The 12,519-nt window shown below is 42.4% G+C and overlaps 1 protein-coding gene across 1 annotated transcript; it reads right to left on the bottom strand.

Moving 5' to 3' along the window:
* Window positions 1–3,176: 3,176 nt before the first annotated feature.
* itm2ca (integral membrane protein 2Ca) lies at window positions 3,177–11,932 on the bottom strand. Its single transcript, XM_012856109.3, has 6 exons — window positions 11,649–11,932; window positions 6,227–6,370; window positions 5,920–6,108; window positions 4,493–4,603; window positions 4,145–4,295; window positions 3,177–4,051 (listed from the first exon to the last, which is right to left on the bottom strand). The coding sequence occupies exons 1-6, from the start codon at window positions 11,739–11,741 to the stop codon at window positions 3,960–3,962; spliced, it is 780 nt and encodes a 259-aa protein (XP_012711563.2). The 5' UTR covers window positions 11,742–11,932; the 3' UTR covers window positions 3,177–3,959.
* Window positions 11,933–12,519: the final 587 nt, after the last annotated feature.

The raw sequence follows: 12,519 nt of genomic DNA, 5'->3' as shown, positions 1-12,519 counted from the left end.
TGTGACTTTTCTTTTTTACATATTTGATATATTGCTTCCATGTTAGTTTGTGGCATCCCTAAAATCAGTCACTCTTTTGATTCAAGAATTACATATTCTTTAAATCATTTCACCATTAAATTATATTCAATTTCAAAACATCATTAAAATTTTTTTATGTTAAGCGATGATCTGTTAACATCAAACCAAGTTTTAAAGTTTTCTAGTTCCATTTCAATAGAGGGCAATCGCTCCTTTAATACATGCAAATAATAATAATAATGCAAAAAATAATACATTTTTATACTTTTTTTTTAACCTTGAAAATATCATTAATATAAAGCAGAATGCATTTTGGACTCTGGTATTTTTGAGAATTGGGGAAGAAGTGAAGCTGGACTATAGTTTCCAATGCAATGTTTATCTCTGTCTTTAAATATTAGTTTAACCTTTGCTGTTTTCGTACTATTTGGAAATACACCTTTTTGGCAAGACAGGCTGTCTTTATAAGTCCGGGGCCTACAGTTTGACCAATGATTTCTTTAATGACGTATCATATCAATTGGATTTATACCAGTCAATGTTAAAGTTTTTCATTTTTTTACAATCTCACGTCATTTTCATCAATCCCCCAAAGTAACATAGTATTATTGCTACTTATAATTAAATAATCAAACATATGCATTTTTTCATTTGACATTTTTATTTTACTGGCAAAGTTACATCCAACCCTTAAAAAATAATAGTACTGTTTTTTTTAACCATCCACTGTATCCTCAGTACCATTTAAAACATTGCTTGAATTCTAATTCGTTACCTATTTATCTAATTATGATTGATTACTTTCCAAGTCCTCTGAATGTTATGCTTAATGTTGTCTAATGATTTATTATAATATTCCATCCTTTGCCTTATAATATATATCAGTGTGCTCTCATATCGCTAGTACTTATTTTAGTTCTCATGATTAAAATTGAAACCCACCTGACTTCTAGACTTAGATCAAGCCCTAGAACCAGCCAGGGATAAACAAACCACTATGTCAGAAACAGAGACTAACATGAGATGGATGTTAGTCATTGCTGGATCTTTATCTTGTACGGGTGACAAGCAGTAACCACAGTAGCAGAATTAATCTTACTTTATATAACGTTTGCATGTGAAACTGAATATATCTTGATCCTTTGATGAGATTTAGTTCAGATGAATGTCATGCACACCTCACTTTAGCTAACAGTGCCTTTTAACTGGACTTGGTGAGCAGTAGAACTGACTCGGTTTCTGCTGGTGTTGCTTTATTGCCATGTTACTCACCAACAACTCAAGAACATTCACTATAATATTAACTATAATATTTCAGATCTTTTGCTTACCATCGTATATTTGATTAAACCAAAACCTTGTTGTAGTTGGGCCGTTTTTATCGCTTAACACGGCGTTGTTATTGTTATACCACAGACACCTAACTGGTGTCTGTAATAAACCGTCTGTGTAGTTTTTGGATGCTGTCTTTTCAGTGACTTCTTTGGTGGTCGAACCAACAGCTCAAGTCCCAGACCCCCACCAGATGGAGGGGCAGCAGTAAGCCCACAGCAGACTGTGAGGGTAGATTACTTCAGATTTTCAATCATCCCAAACAAATGGCTCCAGGCTTAGCAGAATCCATCACTGGATTGTGGTGCAAACTTAGCTGCTAATTCAGCACACAATCCACTTTTTGGTTTAAACACTGGCACAGCAAATACAAAAAGTAACAACTGCTCTCCTTGCAAAGCAAATGTATCTGGTGGACGGTTTGACCTGACGACGCCAGTACATGAAAAGAAAGAAACCTTTCTAAATTATGAGAATGAAAAGCCATGTGGTTCTAGATACATTGGGTGGGTCGATGGATACCCCCGTTAGGGAAGAGGTGGCGCTGACATCCTGTAAGCAAGCTGATCCTTTGGATAATGTTCCACTTAGAAACCTTTGATCCTGGTATTTAAAAGGGTATTAGTTTGAAGAGTGGGGCCAAGATAATTGTTGAGATTTAGCAAGTACACTGCCCTGCCACCCTGCAGGGCAGTGTACTTGCTAAATCCCTGCAACCTGCAGGAAACAATGTTATTAGGGTAAAAACAACGGTCTCATGCAAACATCATCAGGTATAAGAAAAAAACACAACAACTAATGTAGTGTTTGCTGAAACTGGTGCATTCTCAGGCCAGACAAGATATATGGTCCCTCGAGTGAGTTCTGGGTCTGTACCCTCCCAGTGGGACATGCTCACAAACACCTGCAAAAGGCAGTATCCAAGGTGGATGACGACCAGAAGCATTAGTCACCGCAGCAGACTGATAGCATGTAAAACTGAACACAGCATCCCTGATTCACATAGCAGCTCCCCACACAATACATGGAGGTGCAGGGATGCTCTCTGGGTGCACAAAACACACACGGACTGGACAATCAACTGGATCTTTCTCCAACTATCCGACGGGAAAGTCTGACTTTAGCCGCCGTTTCTGTTGATCTTTCGGATCGGAAACAGGGATTTCCGAGTTCTGACTGCAAATGGAAGGCCACATAAATGTTTCTGAGGTCTGATTTCTGCTGTGGGTAACATGCTGACTGCTCGCCGATTACTCCATCCAACACCCACTGGAAGGAAAAAGAAAGTAAAATATTCTCCCTCAGAACATTTTCTCTGTGTGGCTTTACAGGTGATTATGTTTCTTTTAAAAAAGTTGATCTAAATAAATGACATGGCTAAAATCTGCTAATGTGACACTGTCCAGTAGGTGGCACTGAAGACTCAGAATGCACAGAGGATTTAACAGACATCTGCAGACGAAAAAGGATCATTTAGAAGCACTACACACGGTTTAAAGAAGTAAACTAAAAAAATAAATGAAACGGAGATAGCATGGTAGAAAATGCAAAAAAAAAAAAAGTTAAATAAAAGATTAAGACTCTGTTTAGTCATTTTTATTGAATTCACAAACAGGTGCCGTTTGGCAGACAAACTATACAGATCAAGGTTAGTTTCCTTCCTAACGTATCGGGTAATGTGCTCCTTTCGTTTGACTTTAGCCCAGTTTCTGATCTGGACTAAGGCTTTAACATCGTTTTACGAAAACACTTAGGATTTCCACTTCTCTCTTATAGATGAACGCATGCAAGATAGAACTATCTCCACTAAAAAAAACAAAAAAATTATTTTGGCATACTCTTCAGAAAATGGAAACTAAAAAATAAATAAGATGTGCGTCTTCACATGGCCGATTATTATACATTAGGCCTGAACCCAACATATGCAGTCTAAGTACGAATGCAGTCATCTCTAACGTTTACATCATGACAGTGCTTCTGAGAAAATGAAAGGAAGCAAGAAGCGACGAGCGTGAAAAGAAAAGACGCAAGCAAGCAACTAGCAGTTTAAAAAGGTTTACATTTCACAGAGCAGGAAAATATTTTAACGACTGAACAATCCATGGATGACGTTTGCGAAGCAAAGCAAGACCTTATGCTCTTGGTAGTTGATTGTTAGTGAAGCTAAAAAACACAAATTGAACTCCAGGGCTTTAGGGCGAAAAAAAAACAAAAAACAAAAGCACTGCCACCTCAATGACACATGGATACAGTAACCATCGCACAGAACTAATCCCTAAGAGGAAGAGATGCTGAAACGAGCCTTTATTATTGGCTTAAGGATTTGCTACATGGAAAAAAATCCTGTGATCAAACAAACAACTTAGTATTGCATCACCACTTTAGGGTAAATATCACCAATTAAACAAAAAAAAAACAACAGCAACATAAAAACAGGTAGTGGAAAACCATGTTTATCTGAGAACGGTAGTGATAAAGTGCAACCGAGATATGACCAGATCCACGGTGTGGGGGCGGTGGTAGGGGGGGGGGGGGGGGGGGCTACAGTGGCTGGGGTAGTGAGTGTGGGGGACCGTCGTCAGGCGGGAGCGTCCACACGGGCCTGTTTATGACCCGTCGCAGATCACCGTCTCCACCACGAACGTGTTCTCGAAGTGGCGGATGTGGTGGCAGTCCTTCGCCTCGCGCTTGTTGAGGCCTGCGGGGGGGAGGGAAGAGGCAAACAGATTAGCAACAGAGAGACTGGACGCGTCGTGGCTACAGGCGCGCCCTCTCCTCCCTCTGAACCTACGTCGGCGGGTGAGGCGACGCGTCAGGCGGTACGTGTCCTTCCCGTTGCACAGGCGGTAGATGAAAGGCCCCAGCTGACGCATGTTGTGCACTTTGCCGGTCACCACCATCTCCTCGTGAATGATGTAAGTCTGAGGCAGGTATGTTCCCTTCTGATCAAAGCAAAAAATAAAAAGAGGGAGAATCTCAGAGGAATACGGTCGTCAAGGAGATTCTAATTAGATGGAGGGAACCAAGAGGCAGTGAGAGTTTTCTCCTGGCCTGGTGGCCTGGCTTATAACGTTAACACGGGACACCACCAGAACGGTAAGACGGATTGTAGAAGAAAATGCGCCGGCAGCTGCGTTACCTTGACGTTGATAAGAAGTTCCCAAAGATTGCGAGGAGGCATCACGATGGTGGTGTTGAGCTCGATGACGTAGCACTTGTCCAAAGCAATGTCATGGTAGGCGGTTAATCCCTGGAAAAGGCAAGGTGGGGGAAAAAAAATATATATAAATCCATTTCAAAGCCACAAGAATGTTACATTTCTGGGTTCATTTTGGTGACAATGCTTCATTTATTTATTTATTCTGTTAGCAATCCGATTTAGAGAGCATTTAAATACATTATATTTGAAATTTCACTAACTCTTCATGCCATCACATCCTTGATTTCTGCCTGAAACACGGTGCCGTGTAAAAGTATTCACACTCCTTGAACCTTTTCACATTTTGCTCGTGCTGACTCAACAAACTGCTGTGTACTTTATCGAGGTGAGAAGACTAAAGCTGCAGATATCGAATTGCGATCGTCACCAGAGTGTCAAAACATGTGACACTGCTCTAGCAAATCACTGCTTGGATGCAACATTTGGCAGGATATTATAATTCAAACTCCATGCACGCATCCTTCCCCTACATACATCTGGTCTGTTAGGAGGTGGACTTCCACTGACCTCAATGGCCAGTCTTAACGCGTAGTTTAGTGTTTGAGATGCTACATTTTAAAAAACGCGGATAAAGAATTGTGATGAAGAGGAAAAGAAAAAGTCCAGAAAAGGTAGGTTAGATGTTAGAGCGATGTACAGCAACGGTATTCAGATGATGTGTTCCTGATATTGTGCAGTCCTATGATAGACCAACTCAAAGAGGTGCATAGCTGTAACTTGAAAGGGAAAATAACCCGGACACAGCTGCAAACCCACCACAATATGGCCGCCGACCTATACTGACAAGTCGGAGCAGATACAGGGATGCTGATGAGAGTTGATGGGACGCTGGAGGGAAATCCTAGAAGAAAACCCTGTAATAGTTATATTACAGGGGCTATGGGGAGGTTCCACTTCCAGCAGGACAATGACCAAAAAAACCTACACCCAGCGCTTCAATGGATCAACGCAGATAGATGTGTTAGAATGGCCCAGTCAATATCCTATTGATAAAGACTTGAGAAATGGTTGTTCACAAACCCTTTCCATCCAGTCTGAATGTGGCTACGCTATTTAGCAAAGGAGGAACAAAAAAAATTATTTGTCTGTTTAGAGCCAGAGGAGCTAAATTCAATCGGCACAATTTTATTTTTATTAGTAAAACTAAGCAAACCCTTTCACTTCACAATCATGCACTACGTGGGCTATGACACAACGTCAGCAAAATAGAGATCAGGTTTGAGTTTGTTAAGAAATAAGAAGTGAAACGGTTCAAGGGGTGTAAACTGTGCTTGGCAAGGCACAGACCAATAAAAGGATCTTCACGCTGCACGCGCAATACACGTTTTGTGTGTTTCTGTCCTCACTCTGTGGAAATCGTGGATTATATCAGCGGGGTCACTCCCTCCAAAGTGAGGCACGGGCACGGTGATCTTCTCATAGTTGTCCGCAAGGTAGATGCCGACATTTTCCTCCAGCTCCTGGCGCCCGCGGAGCGGGGCGTACACGGAGTCTTCGTAAAGCACCCTGCAGTGGAACAGGTTCTCCTCCGGCATCTGTGCGCACACACACGCAAACATAAATATCAACCATCTGATCGAATCGGTTCAGAAGCACGTGTTGCAGAAACCTTTCGTGGAGGAACATGCCGATCGCCGGGGGAGGAAATCTTACATGAGGTATAAAGTAGTAGCGGTAGACGTATATGGAGGCCAGAACCAGACCGGCCATGAAGACCACCAGGCCGAAGGTCAGGCAGCAGAGTCCGTTGAGGGGAGACTTCTTGGGGCGCAGCGGGAGCACCAGCTCATCCTCATCCTGGGGAACAGAAGAACCCGCGCACACGGAAACTGATCAGAGATTTGCTCCAGATTTTAGTCGACTCAGATCTCCCCTTAAGGAGCCGCTTTTTTTCCCTCGTCCTCCTGCTTTGAGTCACCAGCCTTTAACCTCAGAAGCAAGGCAAGGCAAGGAAAATGTATTTATATAGCACAATTCAGTACAGAGACAATGCAAAGTGGTTTACATGATTAAAATATAGGAATTAAAGTAAGTAGGGATAGAATGTAGAAACAAAAAAGAACATTTAAAAACAGTAAAACAGTTTAACTTGAACATTCAAAGGCAATTTTAAACAAATGTGTTTTTAATCTCGATTTAAAGGAACTCAGGCTTTCCGCACTAGCAGACGCAACATCACACTGTGTGTGAGAGAGAGCAAGTTTTGCTAAAGTTTTACTTATTGTAAAATAAGTAGCTCCTAGCACAGTGGTGTCCAAACCTTTGGCTACAAAGTTCATGGCATTTTTTTTTTTTTTTTTTTTTTTTTTCCCAATTAAAATTGCAAAAGGAATTGTAAAAAAACAAAACAACAACAAACATGCTATATTTTAATGAAATATTAAAGCACTCGTCTTATGAAAGCCAAGCAGTTCCCCATTTTTTTGAAAATTTATTTTATTCCTTTTTTCTGACTAGAAAACAACAAAAAATTGGGTAATTTTTTAATGGTTGTTGTATTTAAACAGATTTACTGAACTGGTGTGGCCACGTCCAGGAAAACTCACTGGTTCTTTACTAAGAAACAACAGCGCAAGCATCACCAAAGTTAGCATGCTAACAGTGAACAGTTAGCATGCTAACAGTGAACAGTTAGCATGCTAACAGTGAACAGTTAGCATGCTAACAGTGAACAGTTAGCATGCTAACAGTGAACAGTTAGCATGCTAACAGTGAACAGCAGTCTCCTTGTGCACGCCCTAAAGAACCCAAATCCTTTACATAGTTCTGATATTTCCACGTCGTACCAACTTTACCAAAGACACCACTTTTAATTTTGGACAGAGGCTGAAAGCTCATCGAGGTTAGACCGCAGAACCTTTCCTGTGACATTGTTAGCTATCCTGCCATTGAAGGAAGTCTGCTTTGGTCAATTTGTTATTCACCAACTCAACAAAATCTCCGTAAATTTAGGTACAAAATCATCCAGAGGGAAACGGGTCCGTCTTGTACCGGAAAAAGCCGGGTGCAAAACGACCCAAACTGAGAAAGGAGTTCTACGCTCCATTATGGTGCTTCCACCTCTCTTTTAGACCTCAAGCATCTTCCGCCAGATGTTTGTAAGGCGTGGGTATCTTCCACAGACCCACTGTGGACGATACCCACCAATGAAACCTTTACTTGCCTGTAAACCATAGTAAATGCTTGGCTCTTGGAATATAACAGACAATAAATACTGTATTGCAGTCTTTAGCAGTAGTAATATGCATGCTGATCTTGTGCTTACGATATAATTGCAGTATGTTACGGAGCCCTAGCCTGCACTCAGGAGGATTGTGTTACTTAGGTACTGACTTCATGCAACGAGGTTGATTAAAAGGCGCTTTGGAGGACAGCCTCTTGAGTTTTATCGTATGTGCAATTGTTCGCTGGTGTTTTCCCCCTTTGCCTGAAAGGCTTGCTTGAAAGAGTGTCAAGATCTTAGAGGACATCCTGATCCCCACTGGATCTTTTAATTTCAACACCAGTGGCAGTTTTTTTTTTTTTTTTTGGGCAGTTGCCCAGGGTGGCATCAGAAAGAGAGGCGCACCAAAATAATATAAACTAATTTTTCAGTTGTGCCTCAAATAGTGTTTTTTTCCTTTAGAGACAGATTTTCTATTATTCTTTGGAGACAACTTGTAATCCTATTATTTCAGGATTACAAGCTCTCTGTTGAGCACATTTTGATTACTTTAGAAAGATGTCTCATCTCACCGCTAAGCAGATGAGCGTTAGTCATACATCTCGTTTAGTTCTCTTGAGGTATTAAAACAGTGTGTCTTACATATATGCTTAGACTGTGACAAAGGCTGGATGACTAAAATTGTTCTCCAACTAAATACAGATCAAAGTGAAGTCCTTGGTTGTGCTCCAGAAAAGAATCCAACTCTAATAATGGGAACTATTGGTCCTTTAGCCTCTTAGGCAAAGAGTTCCATAAATAACCTTAGGCAAAACTTTGACTGTGGTTTTGCTTTATATCCTCATGTTCAGTCTCCGGCTTGCTAATGTTCTTATCCCTTACGAAACATTGCTTAGTAGTAGGGCTGGGCAATATATCGAGGTTTTTAAAATAGCAAGATTTTCTTAAAACCAGATATGAGATGAGACTATATCGTTTATATAGAGATGGTCTATGTTGTTGCAGTAGATGATTTTTCAGCCGTTTCTCCTGTTTATCTGCAGACGTTTGTTAAAAACGCGTGCCTGTGAGACATTTAGGATAAAGCTTTGATTCAGAGATACCTTTTAGAATTACTTTATGAAAAGAGAAACATATTTAAGATCAATATCGTAAAATCGGCATTCAGACTAAAAATGTCGAGATATTATTTTTGGCCCACACCGCCCAGCCCTACTAACTCGTACAGTGTAATGCCATCTTTTCAAATGCGACCTGTGTCTGTACGGCCGGGTCGCATTTATCTGACCTGTACGTCACCGATACTCGACAAACGTCACTATTCTGCGTCCTGCTATGCAGAAGCGGGAAGAAAGACGACATCCATAGCGGACTACAGTGAGGAGAGCAGTCAATGGAGGGAAAGCTCCGGTTAGAAAATAAATTAATGACCGCAAAATGCGCGCCAGCATTATAATCCATGTTTACTTCCGCAAACACTGAGGACGCTTGCTACGTGTGACGTCATCACGTCCTCGAGTGCACATGCGGGACACTTAGGTTGAACGCGTTCAGTTCACAAAGGAGATCACAAACAAGTCGCATATATTTGGAAATGTGAACGACCATGCAAAAAAATCCGATTTCACAAAAAAAATCGGAATTGAGCATTAAGACCTGCAGTGTGAACGTAGCCTAAGTAGCGTCGCAAACAGAACCGGAAGTTGGTATTCATGCATTCATTTCTTCAAGGTCGGATTACTGCAAGTCATCCTTCACCTGCCGGACAAAGCATCACTGGCTACCAATCCAACCCTTGGTTCTCTCCTATAGAGCTTTGAACTTTTACATCTGTATGTATGAGGCTGAAAACTAAAGGGCCTTCTCAGCAGAAGCCCCGGACTTTGAAACACTCTCCTCTTTAGTTTCAGGTTGGTGGACTCTTGAGCTTTTTTAAAACAACAACAACAACAACAACTACAAACTCAACTTTTAGGTAACCATTTTGATGTAATTGTGTTTAATGTTTTTAGTTGTCTTCTGTACATCATTAGTGGTTTACGTCTTGATAGGTGTTTTATAAAAAAGTTTTACTTCTATTGCTTTTGTGCAGTCAGTGGAGAGTCCCCCTGTTTGCCTGCGCCCATCTAGTCTTCCTCAGATCATTTCCTGCATTTTGATTGGTTGAGGGGGAGGCAGACAGAGCAGCTTGCCTGATTTAAACCCCTAATTTCTAAGAAAAATGGCTAACTTAAAGGGTTACGGCCTTCAGTGTTGTGGTAGGCTTGACCTGTGAGCCTCACTGGGTGGTCACAGGTCAGGGCAAAAATAAAAATCATCTGATTCTGGTCACAAGACCATTTCTTAGTGCATCTTTAAGCACATGGACTCCCACTTACAAAAGGAGGCACAGGAGCAGAGTTTCTAGGCCGCATCCCATCTTCCCACTCATCTCCACCGTGACGAGGCGCTGAAAATAGTCTTTATCAAACTGCTAAAAAAAAAAAAAAAAAAAAAAAACGCATGAAAAGGAAACGCAGCATTTCGAGAAGGAATAATCAGGCACGGCTCCATTCAGATGAGGGGCCGCTGTCGGGCCTGCTAATGAAAACCCAGACTGGGATGGCGGTGAGTAATCTGCCAAAGCCGCCTCCGGTCTCGCGGCCCATCTGCTGGTGCCACGCGCCGCAACCTGTGTGGGAAGAAGTGGTACTATACGCTTGGAGCGGGCCTTCCACTCACAACTTATAACGACTGACTGTGCCTGAGAAGTGGCTCAGCGCTTACTGCGGAGGCCGCCGCCGAGTGATTGCTGCAGGTACAAAACGAGAAGCTGCTATTCTTAGCCGGGGGAGGAAATGAGGAAAGAAACGACCACGCCGCCTTTAGAGGAAATCTCAGAAGCGAATGATGGTAATCTAGGGTGAGCTTTATTTTCCAAAAATAGGGGGGGGGGGAAAAAAAAAAGAAAAACTCAAAAGGCTTGAAAGCAGTGGCTTTGTTTTACAGCACACAGCGCAAGATCTTCCACCGAGCAGAAGTTCCCGTCTCCCGCTGTTCTTCTTGGAGGAAGCATTTGGAGAGAGAACACGACAGAACAGTGCATGTGTGAACACACTTTTTCTTTGGGTTCTTTGTGTTCTGTCATCCCACCGAGGGAGGATAGAGGCTCTTTCACACCAGCTGACAGCGTGACACACCATGAGGCCTGTCCATCCTCCGTTAAGTACTCCTGGAACGTTGCAAGAGCAGCCCTGTCCCTCTGTCAGATAGATCCACGTCCCGTGCATGCCTGAGGTCAAATCCTCCTCAGAGCTCTGCCATGTAGCATTGATAGGGAGGGATGGAGGGAGGGGGGGGGGGTACGAGGATGCTGTCACAGCAAAGTTCAGGACTCCCTGCTCTGCCTGCTTTGCCAACTGTGACAAATTGTTTTGCGTGCATTGCAAGACTCTGCAACCCATCTGCCATTTTGTTAGCCAATGTGTTTTTTTTTCTTTAACTTTAAATTTTTTTTCTGCTAATGCTCAAGGTTTGCACATTTAAAGCATCGCTGAGAAGGGCGGTGGAGGCAGCAGAGGCCCTTTCGCCTACGAACTGAGATGAGATACAGTTGTTTTTTTTTTTTTTTTTTAATAATCCGATGCTCAGACCTGAACAAAGCATGCATCTGCACAGCTTAGAAACTTGCATGATGCTGATCAGAGAGGAGAGGGGGGTAGCGGCGCCATGCACCAGCAGATCTAATTCGGTTTGCAGCCAAATGGCGATTCGTGCAAATAAATAATTAAATGTGCAGGTGCAGGCTGGTTTGCGGAGCAACCGCAGCCTGCAGCCCGCAGCCTGGACAAAGCGGGCATCGCGCTATAAGTCGTCAAAGGACGCGGCGTTAATGATCGAGGCATTAGAAATCAGGGTGAAACAAGGTCTCACCATGGGACGCGGGATGAGGATCTCCGTCTTGTCGCCGTCATTCTCCTTGTCCACTTTCTGTCCCGCCACGGGCTGGAAGCTGATCTTCACCATGGCTCCGGGTGTGGTGCGGCTGGTCCTCGCCTCCTGCTCTATCTGGGCTGCCTCGGTGCGAGTGCGGTCGATGCTCGGAGAAGCTGGGTCAAACCAAACCAGAAGTCCCAGCAAACAGCGTCTGCAGGGCCGCCCCGCTCTCTTCCCCCCCACCGTTCAGCTGTTTTTGTCTCTCTCCACCGGAAGTGCGAGAGGTTGCCTTTTTTTTCCTCCCTCTCTCTCTCTCCTCCGACAAATTTGGATCTTAAAGGACCAGTCCGGAGACTTTTTTTTGTTTTTGTTTTTTCTGTTATTTATTTCTTTATATATATATATATATATATATATATATATATATATATATATATATATATATATATATATATATATATATATTTTTTTTTTTTTTTTTACGCTATAATTAAAGTGAAAATAAGCCAATTAGTTATTACCGTATTTTTTATATGTGGTCTAACCCCAACAAACGCAATTCCAGGTAGCAATAATCATAACAACGGTGCATTAGTGAGAGCCTGCTAAATGGGTCACACAGGAAATCTAGCTGCAGCTCCTCTCTGCTCCAAAGTCAGCCGTAAAGCGCCGGTCAGAGGGCCAACATTTCCAATCTGATCGGATTTCTAAAAGTGCGGTCTTCCCGCATTAAGACCACAACCTTTGATGCTGGTGGGATTTAGGAAAATAGATCATCACACGGCGGTGCATGGTTGTGAGACGGAAGGAAAACGATGTTCAACATCTCTTTCACGCTTTGCAAAATAGCTCAATTTATTTAGGAGAG

The sequence above is a fragment of the Fundulus heteroclitus genome, chromosome 18 (assembly GCF_011125445.2).
Source record: "Fundulus heteroclitus isolate FHET01 chromosome 18, MU-UCD_Fhet_4.1, whole genome shotgun sequence".
Taxonomy (NCBI): domain Eukaryota; kingdom Metazoa; phylum Chordata; class Actinopteri; order Cyprinodontiformes; family Fundulidae; genus Fundulus; species Fundulus heteroclitus.
Note: the sequence above shows the minus strand (reverse complement) of the source record. Positions and strands in the feature narration are given on the sequence as shown.